General features: G+C 30.9%; 2 protein-coding genes across 2 annotated transcripts in view; one reads left to right on the top strand and one right to left on the bottom strand.

Annotated features, from left to right (window-relative positions):
* The first annotated feature begins 465 nt into the window (after positions 1-465).
* On the top strand, positions 466-3,278 carry Elp3 (elongator complex protein 3). The gene is made up of 8 exons (XM_040712200.2): positions 466-658; positions 816-1,060; positions 1,136-1,339; positions 1,395-1,549; positions 1,606-1,894; positions 1,951-2,429; positions 2,745-2,926; positions 2,984-3,278. Exons 1-8 carry the CDS (start codon positions 643-645, stop codon positions 3,058-3,060), a joined length of 1,647 nt encoding a protein of 548 aa, XP_040568134.1. The 5' UTR covers positions 466-642; the 3' UTR covers positions 3,061-3,278.
* LOC121117718 (uncharacterized) overlaps positions 2,921-20,178 on the bottom strand; it is a 151,455-nt gene continuing 134,197 nt past the window's right edge. The window contains exons 5-7 of the mRNA XM_040712199.2: positions 11,761-11,938; positions 11,312-11,451; positions 2,921-4,344 (exon numbers count right to left, since the gene is read on the bottom strand). Of these exons, the coding sequence (XP_040568133.1) occupies positions 3,666-4,344; positions 11,312-11,451; positions 11,761-11,938 (997 nt within the window). The 3' untranslated portion in view covers positions 2,921-3,665. The remainder of the gene's footprint in view (positions 4,345-11,311; positions 11,452-11,760; positions 11,939-20,178) is intronic.

The following is a 20,178-nucleotide window of genomic DNA, read 5'->3' on the forward strand; positions in this document are numbered from 1 at the left end:
GTAATAGATAATTTTTATCAACAATATAGAAAATAAAATTTTATAACAATGTAATTACATATTTGATATTTTTAGTAAGATATTAGGGTCAAAAATATTAACATATAATCAAAATAGGCAATAGAGAGATCAAATTTTGATCGACAATGAGTCCTTATATTTGTTGGTCCCATTTGATAATAGTTAGATTATTTCAATAATATTAATGAAAAAAGGTTTTGATTGATATTAAACTTGGTTTTTAGGCCCCAAAATGTCCGATCTCAACAATCCTGACGCCACGTGAAAACACTATTAATTTTTTTAAATAACCAAATCTAAGAGTTCATTGAAATAACCTGTGACTGGGATATCCAACCAAGGACTAGTAATATTTTAAATTCATTAAGTCTTTAAGAAAAACTAACAACGCAACCTTTCAATTTGTTTCTTTGGTACTAACTACGTCATGAATTAGCATAAATAAAATCTATACGTTGTTACCGATGACGTCACTACGCGACTATTTTGTACACAACGTGATATTTTATATTTTAATTTATCATTTAATTTTTGTTCTTATTTCTACCAATTGTCAATTTATTTTACTGAGACTCTCCATATCTAATCCTGGATTTCAGTGAACTCAATTAATTGCACACAATGGGAAAGAAAAAAGGTAATCGAATGTTTGACTTACGAGAGATCCCATCGTAAAAGAATGCAATTGACAATTCAAATTATAATGACGGTCAGAAATGACTTAAGTTTGGAAATATTAAATATATGATATTTTTTGAAAATAATTTAAATCGTTAATAATATTAATTTTGCAGCAAAGTCTACGCTAAGTCGAGAGGAGCGAATGGTTCTGTGTGTTTCAGATATAATTCAGGAACTTATTAAAGCGAATGATGAAGGAAAAGATGTGAATTTGAATCGCATGAAGAATCAAATTTCCTCCAAGTATCAATTGTCTACAACCCCTCGACTTGTTGATATCATATCCGCCGTTCCCCTTGAGTATAAAAAAACTTTACTTCCAAAACTAAAGGCGAAGCCTGTTAGAACTGCATCTGGAGTAAGCTATCACACATATCTATACTATAATATTTAATAATTATTTTACGAATTAATAATGCAATGTTACTCTAAGATCGCTGTCGTCGCTCTTATGTGCAAACCTCATCGATGTCCTCATATCAGTATGACTGGGAATATATGTGTTTATTGTCCTGGAGGACCTGATTCAGATTTCGAATATTCTACTCAGTCCTATACTGGCTATGAACCTACTTCAATGAGGGCTATTCGAGCAAGATATGATCCATTTCTACAAGCAAAGCACCGTATAGACCAGGTCAATAATTTATAATATTGCTCTTAAATATAATTACCATGGTAATTTTTTACAGTTGAAGCAACTAGGACATAGTGTTGATAAAATCGAGTATATAATCATGGGTGGTACGTTTATGTCTCTTCCGGAAGATTATAGAGACTATTTTATTCGTAATTTGCACGATGTTCTCTCTGGTCATATTTCCAATAGTGTCGAAGAGGCTGTGAGGTAGTTTTAAAACATCCATAATATAATTTTAATGCATTGATATTGATTTCTAACAGATATTCGGAGAAAAGTAATAACAAATGTATTGGTATTACGATTGAAACACGTCCCGATTATTGTTTAAAACGTCATTTGAGTGATATGTTAAATTATGGATGTACTCGTCTTGAAATTGGGGTCCAATCAGTATATGAAGATGTGGCACGTGATACTAATAGAGGGCATACGGTACGTGCCGTATGTGAAAGTTTCCAACAAGCTAAAGATGCTGGGTTTAAAGTAGTGTCTCATATGATGCCTAATTTACCAAACGTGGATTTGGATAGAGATATTGATCAATTTGTGGTGTGATAAGTGTTTTCTTTTATTTATTTTACATCAATCTAGTATTATTTTCATAGGAATTTTTTGAAAACCCTGCATTCAGACCCGACGGTTTAAAAATTTACCCAACTCTGGTAATTAGAGGTACCGGCCTATATGAATTATGGAAAACGGGAAAGTACAAATCATATCCTCCCGACGTACTCATCGATCTAGTGGCTCGTATTCTTGCTCTTGTTCCTCCATGGACGCGTGTATATCGTGTACAACGTGATATACCAATGCCTCTTGTAAGTTCAGGTGTTGAACATGGAAATCTCCGCGAATTAGCTCTGGCACGAATGAAAGATTTTGGTACAACTTGTCGAGATGTTAGGACCAGAGAAGTTGGAATAAAGGAAATACATAATAAAGTCCGTCCAGAAGAAATTGAACTTATTAGACGAGATTATGCGGCCAACGGGGGTTGGGAAACATTTTTGTCTTATGAAGATCCTGAACAAGATATCCTTATTGGTTTACTAAGACTAAGAAAACCTTCTGATGAAGTGTTCAGGTAAATTATTTTGACTTCATTTTTAAGTATTCTAGTTATATAAATAACTTCCATTTACAAAAGTTGTATTTTTATTAATGTGAGGCTATAAAATCAATTAGCTTAAAACAACTATAACTACATTTATAGCAGTATTGTTAAAATTTAATTTCTATTCAAAGGATGTTTTCAAAAATTTGAATTAAAGTTAATCATTTTAATCTTAACAATTGTTTTATGGAAGAATTATATAAGTAGGTAGTGTAGGGGTTTTGAAATAGTGAACACGACCTTCAATTTCCGGACCTACTGCACCATGTTTCTTATATTTTGCAGGCCAGAGTTAAAGGAAAGATGTTCTATCATTAGAGAATTACATGTCTATGGAAGCGTAGTACCAATTAGTTCACGTGACCCTAGAAAGTTTCAACATCAAGGCTACGGAACGCTTCTCATGGAAGAAGCTGAAAGAATAGCTAAGGAAGAGCACTTCGCTAAAAAAATATCTGTTATTTCTGGTATTATTCATGTATTTCATTTATTATTAAATATCAATATAAACTTTTCAAATTTAGGTGTCGGCACAAGAAATTATTATCGAAAATTGGGTTATGAGCTTGACGGCCCATATATGTCAAAAAAACTATGTTAAAATAATGGATGGAGACATGATTTAAAAAAAAAAATACATTATACAAAGGATATTCAATTGTCTAATCTATGAAACCCTATTTTCCAACTTTGTACGTATACCTTGATCGTTTTCATATTTCTTAGCTTAATGAGTGGGAGTCCTTCCAATCATAGCTTTTTGAGAGTTTTTTTATTTCATGCTTGAGGAATATAATAATAAAAAATATCAACTAAAAATAATTTTTTAATTATGTCAATAATATATCTTGGAATGACAATATATGTGGGGTTAAGGGTTCTCCTATAAATTAGGGGTTAGAAGACTTAGTATTTTTAAGATATATTTTATGCGGGATTGTGCGTTGGACATGCTTTATTTAGTAAGGTTGTGTGTAATATATTTTTAATCTTAATAAGAGTTTGATCACGGGCTTGGAATATTTAATTGAAAATAAAGCCTCATCCATATATTTTCAGTAAAACTTAGAAATTAGAACATGTTGATCATTTCTATAAATTGTAAAAGTATGAAAGAAGAAAGGAATTTGTAAATCATTCAAAGGACATTTGTAAAGTAAAAATTAATTTGATTAATTGGGGGCATACTGTTTAGAGTAGAAGACTTTAATCTATGCTTTGGCACTTGGAGATGATAGGTGCTGCTTGACGATCTTTAGGATGATCGCCGTTGCTTGTGTAGATGGGCTGTTGGGATCGTGGGTATGTTTTCTTGAAGCTCGAAATACTTTCTGCAGACAACGATAGAGAATGCTTTAAAGGATTCAAAAACCTTTTTAGTGGAGGAGATATTCCGAATCTTTGAGGACCAACTATTAGTGGTGGTGGTGTAGATGGGGAAGGTGAGCCTTGTGAAGCACATGGTGAAGAAGAGTCGTTATTGTTGTTATTATTGTAATAGTTGGAACCATTATTCGTAATTATAACTGGACTAGGTTCAGTTGACTCGGCATAAGTTGAATTTCCTCTTCTAAAAACTGCTTTGTTTGTATGGGGACTACTATTTTTCGAGAGTAATGTTCCATCGAGGGAAAATTGGGAAACAGATAGCTTTCTTCCTGTATTTCGTCGGGGACTAGGAGAACGAGATGGATTCCCTGGAATACGACGAAGATGAAGAGGGACAGGAGATGGAGATCGTGTTATTGGCAGGAAGTCAATTGAGTTAGGATCATTAACGGTTAATGTTCGTAACTTCATTGCATCTTCATTATTTTGTCCGCGTTCACCTTCAAGCAATAGTTCTAGAGAACGTAATTTTTCATTCAGCGTATCTATTTCAAGTCTGGAAATATAATAATATGGATATTCAAAGACGGTCATTTGATTAATTATCATACATATATAAATATTATTAACTGCAAACAAAAAAATAATATTTTCTTTTAAAGTGAATTGAAAAAAAACCAAACATAACCAAAGCAAGTCAATGCAAAGGGGGGATCCTTTATCTAACATATAATGGGATATTTAGCAGAGATGGTACAAAGTTAAGAATTTGGAATTTGAAGGTATCTAATAAGTACTGAAAACACAAAGTCAGAGTCAAGTCTTAACAGCTAACGTCCAAGTAAATATAGTCTTCCTTCCAAATCAGAAAGGTCCCAGTTTTATAGGCATCTCTTTATTTATTACTCAATAAAAACAATTAAGTCATAATATTAATTAATATGAAAAATATTTTCGATTCCAGACATTACTTTTAGCATGGATTCTTATTCTGAAAAAGTGGGTCAACTCTCGTGCTGTAAAAATACTTATTTACATTGTTTTAAGGAAATTATACTTGATAAGTCGTAGAAACGGTCAAGTATGTCTTAGATAGAAAGGTAGTTTAAAAACATTGTCTGAAGTAGTTGATACACTTCCAACTTCTCAAAAATTTGGATGTCAAAAAATAATCACTAATGTATTGGATACAGATATTTCGTTACTTGAATTAGCACTTTTCTTGCATGTCTTTCAAAGTCTAAGTTGTTCAACATTTTTGCAATTTGAAACTTCGATCATCAAATTATACTCATTAGTCCGGCTCTATACTATTTAGTTTCCAATCATCTCGTTTGAGCTCATTCCAATAACTTTTTTAAGTAATTATATTACGTTAATGATAATTTTTGGGACTACCCCCTAATCACGAAAGTGAGAAACGTCCCTAAGACTGGGGATAAGTGTGAGTGCTATGAGAGGGCGGGAGCGAACCATTTGGTACTATTAATTAAAGTGTATTTCTAAAAAGCAACTGTTTATTATGTTAGGATTGTGGAAGATATAATGTGACGTGTTTCTACACTAGACAGGAGAATCTTCTACATTTAAAATAACACTAGAGGAGTGTAAGCATTTCACAAATATTATTAATTTTATTCTATAAAGGTAGGCGGCAATCTATAAATTATTTATTAGAGGAATATGTTATCAGAACAATGATTTGTAGATATTGAACAAAAAAGAGTTCAATCAACAATTGTTTCTTTTTTAATCTCAAAACAGTTATTTATCCATACTTTTTGCTCAGCTTAAGTATATACATAGTGATAAAAATTATGTGTATTTTGGGCTTGTTTAAAAAAACAAACTGAAAATCAACATTGTAACCCCGACAATTTGAAGAATGTTTTGTATGAGAGTAGCTACCATCAGCTGGGAAGTGGAGGAAGGGGAGAAGGAAATAAACAAGTGCATCGGCAATAATTACTTCCATGTCAATCCTCTATTCTACTCATAGTCCAACAAGGACTTATAATTATAACTCTGCAACAAATCCTCTTTGTCTTTTTGAGCAGACACGAACAAGGTTGTGCCTTTATCGGTGTAGCGGTTCCAGTTCTTGAACTGCTAGAACTAGAACCAACAAAGTCGAACTGAGACTGCAATATATTGTGGTGCTTGTGCTTTTTATGAATCCGAAAAGTAATTTTAGGCACCAGACGGTGCAAATAAAAAAAGGAAGGGGTGGGGTAGATTATGGATCCAGGTCCGCTGCTAAGCTTGACGAGCCCCTACAATATACGAACTATAATATATCTTAAGCCATGGTTTTCCAAACTTTACTATGTCAAGACCCCCCAACAGTAATAATTATTTAACTGAGGGCCCCTTCATACAAAACATTTGTACTATGTATGTATGTGTAGACTGAAAGCAATCCTCGATTCTCCATCTTCCTTCGCCCCCCTAGCCTATCTATGGCCCCTACTTTGAAAACCATTTTGCTAAGCAACCTTAAGTTTCGGGCCACTGCTGAAACTTGGGGTACTCTGCGTATAAGGTAGCTGTGGCCCTATTTGTATCTAATAGCATTTCCTGGGTCCGAATTTTCTATTGACGCCTCTTGTTTTATGTGCCTGTTACCAAACTGAGCCTGTATAAAAAAGAACCAAAACCGAAGACTAGAACTGAGACCGATAAAGCTGATCGGAGACCTAATCCGTTGACATTAAAGAACAGAGATCGGTAACGATAGAACCGCTGAACCTGAACCGGGCACAACCTTGCTCACAGATGTTCAATCAGGTTTTGATTATAATCGAATCTAGTAGGAAAGGAAGTTTACTACTGAGGAAGGAAATAATAATGATAACTACTAGGCAAAATAAAATTCATTCTTCAGATCTAATGAAGCGTCCTGGGAACTAAGCTGCTTTCCTCCAAAACATTCTTAAAATTGTCAGGGTTACCATGTTGATTTTTGATTTCGTTTTTTTTTTTAACATGTCCAAAATACAAACGATTTTCCCACTAGGCATACACAAAGCATTAGCGAGCAGGGCTTAAGATTCATGAGCGGGAGTGCACTCTCGATTTTAGGGAATAAAATGAGCGCCCAAGTGAGCAAAAGCAATAGTGCGGCCTTGATTTCTTGAGCGGTACTAATACTTTGGGTATATGATTGATAGTATTAGAAGAGGCTAAATATATTTATTCTTCTAAATAATACATTTGAATTCTTACATTGCTTATATGTAAATTATTTATGCCTTATGTCAATAATTAAGTTACTCTATATTTACTACAAAAGATTTCAGAGACTATAAATATTTATTTAATATTATATGAAGAAATTATTGTATGTATTGAACATATTAGTCAATAAATAACACTAAAGCATGTAGATGTTGTACAAAAAATAATATTTTGAAATAAGTATTGTTGCCCGCATAAGCATAACTTTTGGGTTACAAATGTCTTTTTTGTGTTTCTTGAGGTCAAATCAATCAGGAACATAATAATTTAATCCAAGGGCAAAAAAGAGGTAGAATATTTACTGACTGGTGATTGAGATACTATCATAAATATTTAATTTTGTGTTACTTGTTTTTATGCACTATCCCAGTGGCGCTAGAAACATAGGGGCTTAAGGACCATTGTCCCACCCCACTTTTAAGGAATTTTTATAATAATGGCAAGGAAAATAAATTTGTCATGTCGAAATGATTTTTAATGCATAAATTTTGGAAATTTATTCATTTTTTTAGGATTGGTCTTTTAGAAAAACTCTCAAAATTTTCAAAAAAGTGGATACTCGCGATGACGTATAATTCCCTCCCAGTCCCCACTCTACTTTCACATATACATTATGTTGCCGATGTACTGTCCAATTTACTTTTTCAAAGTTAAATGCTATAAATAGTGATGAAAGTTTTGTGTATTTTGGGCATATTAAAAAAAAAAAAAAGTCAAAATAGTGACTGAATAATGTTTTGGAGGAGAGCAGTTTAGCTGTCATGAGGTTTGATAAGATCTGCTACAATCAGCTGTGACAAGGGAGAAGGGTGGAAAAGGAAATAAACTAGGACATTGGCAAGAATTATTCTAATGTCGATCCCCAAGTCTACTCTGTGTCCAACAAGGACTTACAATCATAACTCCGCAACAAATCCTCAGGGTTACACCCCGTCTTTTATGATCACACATGAACGTTTAAACAGGTTTTGAATATAATGTATTAGAAAAGGAAGTGAACAACTCAGGAGTTTAATAATAATGATAACAACTGAATGAAAGAAAGTTCATTCTTCAGATTGACAATTCTAAGAAAACGGGAAGTTAAAAAGTATTAACGATTTACATTACTACTAATAAATGATTTTCATGAACGCATGAATTTGTGCTTCCAATGATTATGTGAGTTCTAAACTATTTAAAAGTTGAAGTTGAATATTTCTTGAAAGTTTAAAAGGTATTTTTATAAGAAAGTAATAAATTACGTTTAAAATAAGTAAAGATGTAATACATTCCATCTATAAGTATTATCTCATTAACATGCATTTTTCAACTGTCAAGTAAGTGTTGTTTAAAATAAGCTACTTGATTAAATAATAAATAATGATAGATCGTTTATTATAAAGTGAAGTATTTAATTAATTAACACAACTTGAAAACACATTAAAATGATCTCGTATCTTGTTTTTCAATATGAAAGTTTAACAATAAAACAAAAGTTGCACTCTTGGGTATTAATAATAACATCAACACTTGCTTCATTCAATCTATAAGAATGTTACATTAAGGAAATTAGGGCATTTCATTGTGTGACCATAAGATGCAATTAAGAGTATACAATATTAGTCAATTAAGTAAAAACATCGGTTCTTATCCAAAAGTATATTTCTAATGGTCGTGAAAAAGGTTTTAAAAGTATTATTTATTCAACTTAAGAGCCATGTAGAGAGTTATAAATAATTTATGTATGTATCAAAAAAGTTCCCTGGTGCAAGGCTTGTAGAAATACAAGGTTATACCATAACGCTTTTCCGACTGATGTTTGACTTCCACCACGCTTTTTAATATTGATGTCAAAGAGTACTATTACTATTGTTACTATTAATCATATAATTTCTAGTATTATATTATGTTAATATATCGTTGTGATACTCTATGACGTCAAAATCTGTCTTACCTAGCAGTCGGTTAGATCAATCAAATTGAAAATTCTAGAAAGCCCGATTACATGAGGGCATGACCTTTTAATTCTATTAACCTTGCCGGGTGGACTTTATATAGTGTTCCTTGATTCATATACCAAAACAGTATAAAGAAAAAAAGTGAGGATAATGCACAGGGAGCACTGTATAAAATTAATGAAATCTAGTTCAACATTAAAAATTAAAAAAGCGGAAAGTACTTTGTGCAAATAAAAACTTTAAAAAATGATTTGACTTCGGATGAGGTTTAGCAACAAGCTAAAGTACTCCCTGGCTCATCAAATCACATAAAAAAATCTCAACTTGTTAATACTATTTTTTATTTTTGAGGAAAGAATGTCTAAGTATTGAGGGAGTAGCTACGAGTGAGTGTCATCATAAAAAACGGAGAGTAACACTAAAAAATTGTTGAGGAGTTATCTTCTGTACTATTAAGGCAATATTTTTAGGTTTGTCGACGCCTAATAACTCTGGCAATGCCGAGTGCTACTAGTAGTAACTAATAAGATTCGCAACTTAATTTAAAAAATAAACATAACTCGTTGCTTTCGGCATCAAATGTAAATTTTATATAAAATGACTCCTATTCAATTTTTCTTGTAACTTTATTGAACATCAATTTCTAACTTTTTTTTTGTTATAAATATAGGTATTTTTTCTCCAATAAAGTTCAGCCAGGTGAAAGTCAGCCATATTTGCACTTTTTTGTTTATCTGAGGAAACAATATGGGTACTTACAAATTTTGGTATGTATCAGTTGAATTGTTGGGCCTTGATACGGTAACGAACAATCAGATAGGCAGAAAGTCACAATTTATTTAACTATACTCATCGTTCTTTTGGATACGTAGATATGGAAATCTCATATATATTTATGAAATATTGTCGATATAAATTTTTTGCAACAATTTATTTTTATTTTACACAGATACCTATAATCTGTAATATATAGATTATGGATGTTATCAAACATAAACATATTTTTCTAAGAAAAAAGTGTTTTAATTTCAAAGTGAAGGCCTTTGAGCTACCTCTAAATATTTTTTCAAAATAGTTCAAATTAGCCAATGATATCTATAGACTAAAAGGAAAATTTTGAGACATTAAAGACCTCAAAATATACTCCACTTTAATGCACATGTCCCATTTAAAGATAGGACAGATCTATATTTTCTTGGATCGTGTCGATTCTGATCTTTAGACGTAAATTTTGGAGTAAATATTGAGGTCTCGAACTTTTGGATCCAAAATTAGACGAATTTTATGAATATTAAACATAAATTTCAAGCCTTAATAAAATGGGATCTGGATTACAATTCCAACTATATAGTATGTAATTATTATTCAATAATTGTAGATAATTGTTCACAGCTTTATAAAAACTTATTCGAATCCGACCAATCAATATTAGGAACACTGATAAGAAGCAACCAGGAAGAAACATCGACAGCTGAGAGCCAAATACTGTGTAAACTTTTGTGTTTGCGAGGTAACACCATGTGGAAATACTACAGGCACTGGATTACCTCGCTAACACAGAAATATACAGTGTAGTCATTTGTTAATCTTTCTACTTCTTTTCTCCTAATTAATGTTATGAACGTTGATTGGTTGAATTAGAATTAGATCCTTTTAAGCTGTTAACAATTTTCAATAACGATTGAATAATAATTCATTAGTTGGCAAGAATTGCCTAACTACCAACTGATTTTGGGCCTTCTTTCTGTTTCTTTTTGGAGGAAAGTTTGAGTGATACAACAAAAATAACGATGTGTGCAATGCAACTGTTTGTGTAGATGTTACTAGAAGCACTAATCAAGATAAATAGAGATGCTTAGCTTGTAGTCTAGGGAAATAATTTACCCATACCCAAGGTTAATAGAAATACAAAGTTATATCATAACGCTTGTACGACAGAGGGTTGACTTCCATCACGCTTTTTAATATTGACATCATAGTGTATCAGTGGTTGTGTGAGTTGTCAAAATCTGCTTTTCTTACCGAGCAGTCGGTAAGATACATTGAATTGAAAATTTTATAAATAGTGACGTCATAGACTATGAGGGGTTGCATGTCTGTCAAAATCTGTGTGTCTTGCCAAGAAGTTGGTATGATACATTCAATTGAAAATTCCAGCAAGCCCAATTACATGATGGTCTAATCCTGTATTTCTATTAACCTTGCCTATACTTTTTTTTTGCAAGTAAGGTAGTTTCTATGAAATATTTTTTTTTTGCCATTCTTCGCTTGAAGGTGCAAATCTTTATCTATTAATGTTTTTTTTTACTTATACATATATTTTATACGAGTGTTGCATGCATTAACCTCATTTGTTGATTTTGGTATTTGTACACATCATCATATTGATGGAACGTGGATTGAAATAGTTGATAATTGTAGTCCCATTGTATCCTGATACGCATTGTGTTTTCATCTTCTAAAAATTCACTTAATCCTTCTTTTATCTGTAGTAAAAACATTAGATTGGATTTAATATAAATTATTTTATATTTATTACAGAAATCATATTATACAAATATTAAAAAAATAAGTTAAGCAAGAAACAGGGCCGTAGAACCAGAAGAAGGATATGGAGTGAGCCTATATGCCCCAATTTTTTTTTTTTTTTTTTGAAAATCACTATGAAAAATTTGTGGTTCTTATGGCCCTGAGTAAATATTTATTGTGTTGTAATCGATTGATTGCTTTTAAGAATAAGCTTAAAGTAATCATTTAGTTTTTAGTTAAAAGAAGTATCCTTAGTCACTACTCACATCTTTTGTTGGAATTGTTGTCTCCATGATGACTCCTGGATCAAATTCATCTTGGCAATAATATCTTGAAAACACACTACCTGATTGAAAATCAACCAACTCACGCTGTTCCTTGTCATCACGAAGCCCTCTCCATTTTTTGGGCCTTCTTACGAGATACGATTTCCATTGAATGAATCTGAAAACATAAAATATGATGTTATAATAATTAAAATATAACTTAAGCTTTCTATAATTAAATAATCAAAATACTGATTATATATAATTATACTATTGAAACATATACGTTTATTAGTTTCACACTTTAAGCTCCCTATAAACATATATATAAGTATAGAGGGCGAGGAATCAAAAATTAGAAAACTTTAAAAGCAGTTTTCATTTATTATATTTTGTGCCGTTTTTATGGCAAACTTTTGAAGCAAAAGTTGGCAGTTCAACAATTTTCTACACTTTTGATTCTATATATCCCCCTCCAATTCTGAGTGTTCCACTCGTCCGCGATCACGGCCTTCATGGCATTCACATTTAGGTGATAAGTCTTGTTCGTCTTATCTTATTTTGGCTTCGTATGTAAGATGTAATTGAGAGTGGGGGTGATCATATTGAATAAAATAAATCAGAGTCCATCGAACTTTCAGAATCAGATTTTATTTTTTGATTTGATATTTAGTTGGAGAGAAAATTGCGTATAAAAATATCCTTTTTGCCGTACAAATAGCTTGTGCACCTTGTACAATCTACATGCATTAAATATTTAGAATCACCCATTGAAGATGTTAAAAATTCAATGAATTTCATTTAGATGATTTTTTTCTTAGCGGACTAATGCATTATACATAGTTGTAATATATTATGTATGCAATTTGTACAAATGCTTTCAAAATAAAATAAACTTGCATACCATTAAAATAAGATAAATTACTTCAGACAATCTGTAGAAAACTAAAATAGCAAATGGCTAGCAAATAAATCATATTTCATAGTAAAATTGAAAAGATGTTGCAATATATTTTAAAGATAAATGAAAATATCACTCATATATTCTTGAGTGTAAAAATAGATGATAGGGAGATTAATTGATATACTATGATATTTTTTTTCTTTCCCTTTATTTGGCATTAATATATTTTCAAATAATAAAAAACAAGAAACAGACTAAGACACAAACATAAAGAAATACAATAGTTAACAATACATTATCTAATATGTCATAATGAAAATCATATGAAAAAGTTCTAGGTATTATCAGTATTTAAAAAAAGTCACGTTCAGATATATAATGTTTAAAACTCATTCAGTGTCTTTCTCCTTCCTCGAACTTAGGGCGTATAAAATATGCTGTGCCTTTGTAAGTAAGGCATTAACTATTTGATTGTCTTTCCCATTAAAAATAGTCAAAAAGCCATAACTTTGTAGCTTGTATCTAAAGTTATCTAAAACTAAAAGAACGTCAATATATTATATTTAAAAGAGGGCATTCGCAAAAAAAGTGATTAGTGGTCTCCATTATACAGCAAAAAGGGCATTGTCCACATTTGTTTTCATAAAATCTACTTACAACTTCCTGGTTATTGAATAACTTACGATAAGTAAAACATTTTTCTCCTGAAGTTGAACAATAAAAAAAAATTGACTGGGGAAAGATTAAGAATTTATCTACATTAAATATTAATGACGTCAAATTGATTTCACTTATTTAAGTAATGAAAATCAAGCATTTCTATGGGATCCCTAAAACCCTTTTAGACTTCTTTTTTTTTCGCATTGTGCATCGCCATTTTGTAACATATCTACATTAGTCGTGCAAGGAAAATATTGTGATTATATTTAAATTCATATATATTTATTTTATTATGGATTTTTAAATCAATATATAACAAAGACGGTTTAGAATTATTCTTATTTTAGAAGGAGATGTAAACACCCCTCAAGGGTGTGCCAAGACATATAACATAATTTTTTTTAATCAAAAATTTGAAATGCATACCCCCCTATTTTTTTCTATTTAATCTAAGCTACTCAAATATGAAAAATAAAAAAAAAATAACAATAACAGATGCGGACGACAGCTTAAAGTCACTTTGATGACTTGATCGCAGGGTGGACTGGGAAATTTACATTCAAAAGAAGATACACCAAAAGTACTTCTCATAAATGTATTTTAAATCGTTTGACTAGTAGTCTATAGATGTATGTCTGTTGTGTAAAACTTTGGTCTGTCAAATTTAAAGTCTCTCTAAGTAATTCAGTAAGACGTGATTCAACTTTTTCCATTGCACCCTACTCTATGATGTTGAGCTTACCTTTCAGAATGGATAAATAATAACTTTTTTATTCATCATCATAGTATTCCATTAATTCTTTGTATATTTCGGAGACAGTCAGGTTTTACATATTATGTTTTAAATTTCAAATTAGAGAAATGTTGTGACCTTGTTTGATTTTAACTTCAAAAACAATTACAGACTAGGAGATCCAAGATAATATACAATCTGTTTGAATTTTTTTTTTTGATTTATATCAAAACAAAGAATTCATTGATCTAAACAAGTTCAAACTAATTTAACATGGAATAACAACCCGAAAAATGATTAAGAAATATTTTATTACTCCAAAAATAGTAGCTGTATTAGATAGGTGTCAATTAAGTATAAGAGATGTAGTCTTTATTCTTGAAGCAACTATTGATTCATTGGGGTTGAATATTCATGAATTTCCTATCAGTAAGTCTTCTATCCAAAGGAGACGGAGTGATCGAAGAAAAGATCGGCGAATGCGGTAATAATTGATTTTAAAGACAAAGTATCAGATGTTGTAGCTTTACTTTGCGATAGAAAATTACTGCCTGCTTTGAATAATTGGAAGATGAAGGAAGAAAGTGTGCCGATTGTCTTTAGATATGGAAAGTAATCCTAGACTGGGAACTCAAAGAAAATATGCATGTTCTCTGCTGTGATACCAAGGCTTCAAATACTGGTCCTTTTAATGTTACCGTTATGCTGCTGGAGCAAAAATTTGAATGAAAAATGTTTTTATTTTCTTGTTGTCATCATCTTCAAGAATTGATTTTAAAAAGTGTTTTCGAAGTGAAAATCAAAAATGTAACAACAAGTTTAAATATTCGTTTCTTTCAAAAATTAAAAGATCATTGGAAATATATAGATTCCTTCAAAATATACTCTTTATGATCATTAGTACAAAGTAACCAATCACTTTCAGAAATTGAAGATTTATTAGAATTTTATCGCAGTGAACTATCAAAAGAAATTGTAAGAGATGATTAGATAGAGCTCATAGAACTAGGTATTATATTTTTAGGTGGAAACAATGATAAAAAGAATATATAGACATCCCTGTGCCATACACCAAGCTCGTTGGATGACCAGAACAATTATACTCTCCCAAAAAATATCCTTATTAAGTTACAAGCTTAAAATAAATAAAGACGATAAAATAGTGTTATTAGATATATGTTTATTAATCGTAACAATATACGTCAAACATAGCCTTCAATGTATTTTGGCTATACATTGAATATGGTAAAATATATGTTACATCAAAGGTCCTTTTATGGTTCTTAGTTTGGTGTGTGAATGTTTCTAAATCTAGTGATAACTTTATTTATTGTTTCATTAACAACTCATCCACTATTATGTGAAATTAGATTTTAGATAAAACAAATATGTTATTTCATATCGGTCAAAAACATTACACTGTTTTCCCGTTTCAAAATTGAAGATTACTTTCTACGTGAAGCTTTATCTTTATGGGATAGTAATTCTACTTGAATCGAAGCCCGAAAAAAATTGTCAATGGATAGAGCAGTTAATGTTACCGCTGAGATATACTTCAAAAGTTTACGAAAGGCTTCCATGGTTTAATTACAGCGGAGGAGGAACAAAAGCAATTTCTAGTACGTTTCGTTCATGAGCACAATACGATATATCCTGATGTACAATAAAACACTTTAAAGGAATATACCAAAAAATATTAATTTATTGTGTCATTAAGTAAAAAGAGTCTTAATATATGAAATATAGTCCTATTATTTATCAATTCTGAAAGATGAACTCAACATTATCACTTTATAGTGAGTAGGGTGGACTGGGCAAAGTTGAAACACTTTTTACTGAATTACTTGAAGATTATTCAAATTAGACAGACCAAAGTTTTACACAACAGACATCCATCTATTTGCTAATAGTAAAACGAGTTAAAATAGAATTATGATAAGTTCTTTTTGTGTAATCTTTATTTGAATACAAATTTTCTGGTCTACCATACAATAAAGTAATCCAAATGAATTTAAGCTCTCGCCGGTACCTGTTATCGTTGTCTTAGAGATTTTTTTTCATATTTGAGTAGCTGAGATCAAATAGGGGAAAAATGGGGGGAAGGGGGTATGCATTTTTGAATAATTATTTTAATTTTATGGGACACCTTAACCCCCACAACCTATTAAATGAAGAAAAAAGAAAAAAAAGAGGACACATGTCAACCGTTTTTTCTTTTCTAATCGGTAAACTTAATTTGTTTTTTCTTTACACAGATCCCTTCTGTACCTATATCCTTGGATACTGAATATTTTAATATTTGAAATTATTATTTGTTGATAACTTCAAACTTCTAATTATTATTGTACAGTAATAAAAATTATAGGGTATTATAATACATAGATATTACAGTATCTGTTTTATGGTTCATTCCAAAGCTAATTAAAAAATTATCAATATTATGTATACTCGTATTTTGTTTACTTCCAAATTAAAATATTGTTGTGTTCATGTTTCTTCTGTTCCTTTTAGAAAAAATATTATGAACAATTTTTAAGCGTCATAATAATTAGAAAGAAAAAATGTTACAAATACTCTTGTCTAGTCATTTCCACCAGACAGTCCAAAAATGAAAGATGTTTTACTTCTACAAAAAGTTAATGGGTATGGAATGTGACATTTTAATACATATAATAATAAAATATATATTATATTAATATATAAAATAAGTTTCATTAAAATTACCAAGATGGACAAATTGTAACCCGCAGGGTAAGTGTAATAAATTTGATTGAGATACATTTTTTATATTTCAATTGTTTAAATATAAAACCCTTTAATAAAAAAGAGTCGGAACTTTAGGAAGCTATTAATAATTAATTTAATTGAATGGGACTAGAGATACGTTATTTGTCAATTTATCAGTCTACATGAAGAGGCACGACATATGGAAGTTTTAATGTAGAATTGTTAGCTATGATGATACCAAAGAGTACATCTTAAAACTACCCTCATATCGTCTTATCAGGTCCCAATCATCAAAGCTGAAAGATATAAAAATATCCAAACACCACATCATGAAAATTGTTACTGTGGGGTACATTCTTTAAGTTTGCTGCACGTCATATTTTCTTTTTCGATCTCAAAATCGAAGACAGCAACAACATATAGTAGAAATTTAATTTTGGCAACCTTTAAATATTAAGGAAATATCTTTGCAAGAATATATTATTAAAGTAGGAAGAGATGAATCATAATAGCTCGAAAATGTTTCCACGTAGGATTTCCTTTACTTAATAACAGTGGATCTTCTTCAGCCTCATCCCTCAGTCAACGGATTGCATATGAGCACGGGGTATTCCGGCGGAGGGGGGGCCGGAATGACGTGCTGGAATACTTATACAATATACTTACATGTTGTTGACTTAACACGAATAGAGATTCTTCAATTTGTGTCAAATAACTCGTTTTTGATGAGGATATACTGGTAATACGACAAGGACATCTTCTATTACACAAGGCGAATTCAGCTTTTTTTTTTTTCAAAAACGGATTATGAGTACAAATTAACGATGATCGAAAATTACAAAATCCAACAAAATCATACTTTTTTTATGCACTAGAACAGCATATGCTCAACTTAGTTCAGTTTGATCCCCTGATTCCGAATATGCCCTTATTTTTTTCCCCAAAACTTCGTGGCCTTAAAAAAAGACCATACATTTTTTTTCTTATTTTTGGCTACTTTTAAGGTTCAAAGTTGTTTTAAGCCCTCAGTGTAGAAGATAGGGATAAGTTATGTTAATTTATTTTAAACCCGAATGTTAAAAAGTTTAAAACTGTTTTTAAAATCTCTGCATCATACTTATAGTTCGAGTTACCTTTGTTTAAAGTGGAAAATAGGTGCTTTTTATTCGGAGGCTCATAGTTTCAAGACAAATAGATTCAAAAAGTTTAAAAGTATCTTCTTGGATAGCGGAAATTATGGACTTTAATTAAAAAAAAAGATCCTCCCCAAAAATCCTCTATATCGTAGAACATATTAAAAAAGAAAAATATTATAATAAAAAAATATAACTTAACACAATCTTAATGCGGCATGAGGGTTGTTTATTTATTTTTGTTTATAAACAAAGCGTCAGATTAAAGTGCTATACAAGGTGTGTTCTAAAAGTAAGATGCCTTTTCAAATTTCGTAGGCAAGGAACATTTGGTATGCTCGATTTTTTTATTATTTATGTTTCTACACTCCCCACGAACATATATTTACTGTTTAAGCTATATAGAATGTTTAGTTTGTTTGCGAGAGGCATAAAGGTTAGAAGTATTTCGGGTGATTGGGGAATTTTTGATATTGAAAACATGGATCAAAGAATTTGCTTCAAATTTTGTTTAAAAAATGAAATTAGGTGCTCTAAAACACTTGCAATGTTGGCAATGGGTTACAGTAAAAATGTTCTGAGTAAAAAGAAAAGTTTTCAAGTAGTACAAACTCTTCCAAGATGGCTGGGAAGATGCCAATGATGAGCCTCGCTCTGAAAACTCAAGCACGTCAACAATAGATGAAAATGTTGAAGCAGTGACGAAAATTGTTTCTGAAAACCGTCGAATCACCATCAGAAAAGTTGCTGAGAATATTTGTGGTGCTTGGGAATGTAATAATTTAGACATACTAGTTGAGATTATGTTTTGGAGTCTATTTGTTTTCTTCCTTATTATTATCATTTTTGTTGTTAGTCAGTTCTTTATTTAATTTCTTAGAATAAAGACATACATCAACAAATGAAATATTTAAATCAGAACTAAAGTTTAATCCATAATTGGATTCTACATATTGGCATATCGGTTGCTGCATGACATAATTTTTTTAAACATTTTGAGTATGAGATGAGTGTCCGTGAAGTTTGTTCGAAGCTGTTTAATTTTAACCAAAAGAATCATCGCATTTTTTGGCCAAAAATAACACCACAATCCTTTTTTATCCCCATATTTGACCCCATGTGACTTTTTCTTTTACCCAAAACTGAGGAAACCTATGAAAGGACGGAGATTTGCAACAATTGATGAGATAAAGACTGTATCGCTGTAAGAGCTCAAGGCTAAACCGAAAGTGGTTCGAGGATTGGAAAAGCGTTGGCAAAAGTGTATAATATCACACGGAATTACTTTGAAGGGGACAATATAAATATTGATGACTACATAAATATTTTTTCTTAAAAAATGCAAAGTCACCTTACTTTTTGAGCACAACTCGTATATAAGAAGAATGTGGTGTGAATCATTAATATCGATAATTAAAATATGATTAACTGAAGGTCAGTACAATATTTCTGATCGTTTGAGTATCCGAAGTAGTTTGTAGGCCTATAATTTGTTTTTCTTCAAAATGCAAAATACTCTTAGGGATGACTTCAGAAAAATAACTTTTGTTAAACTTTTAAAATTCAGCAACATAACTTTAAAATTGAAACCTCTCAATGTATTTACAAATAGAGAATGTCATAAAAAAATTATTTTTCAATTAGCTATTTTGGTTACAATTTGAACACTGAAACTTTTTCAAACATAACTTATTCATTAAAATAAAATAGAAGATTGAATGAACAGATCACTATGAAATTGGACACCTTAATACACGGCTATTTTTGCTTTTTTTGTTAAAGAAGTTGACGTTTTTGATACTTTTGACCTAAATTTGGCCTTAAAAACATACTTTTTTAATTAAAAATATTAGATAATTATTGCTTGAAGTATAAGAAGTCTTTAATGATAGCAACATGCGTGTGCTTTTTCTTATTAATTTGAAAATAGACTAAGACGATCATGCATTTAGGGCTAGAAAGGTAATCCGATTTTAATTTTTTTTCCATCAAAATACTAATAAGATATGTGGTTATTAGAAAACTTGGGCTGAAATTGAATTTGCTCATTTCCATTAATTAACACTCCTAGAATTAAACGTTCTAGCCACACACCTCCTCCTTTAAACTTCAGATATATTTTCTTATAGATAGAGGTTATGGTAAAACTTCAACTGTTGAAATGAAGTAGTTAGTAACTACGTTATTTCAGTTGTTTCCATAAAAGACCAATAAGGACCGGTCTTAGGTCTGAACAATTTTATAAGGACCATACTCAAAGG

This window comes from Lepeophtheirus salmonis, chromosome 5 (assembly GCF_016086655.4).
Source record: "Lepeophtheirus salmonis chromosome 5, UVic_Lsal_1.4, whole genome shotgun sequence".
Lineage (NCBI taxonomy): Eukaryota > Metazoa > Arthropoda > Copepoda > Siphonostomatoida > Caligidae > Lepeophtheirus > Lepeophtheirus salmonis.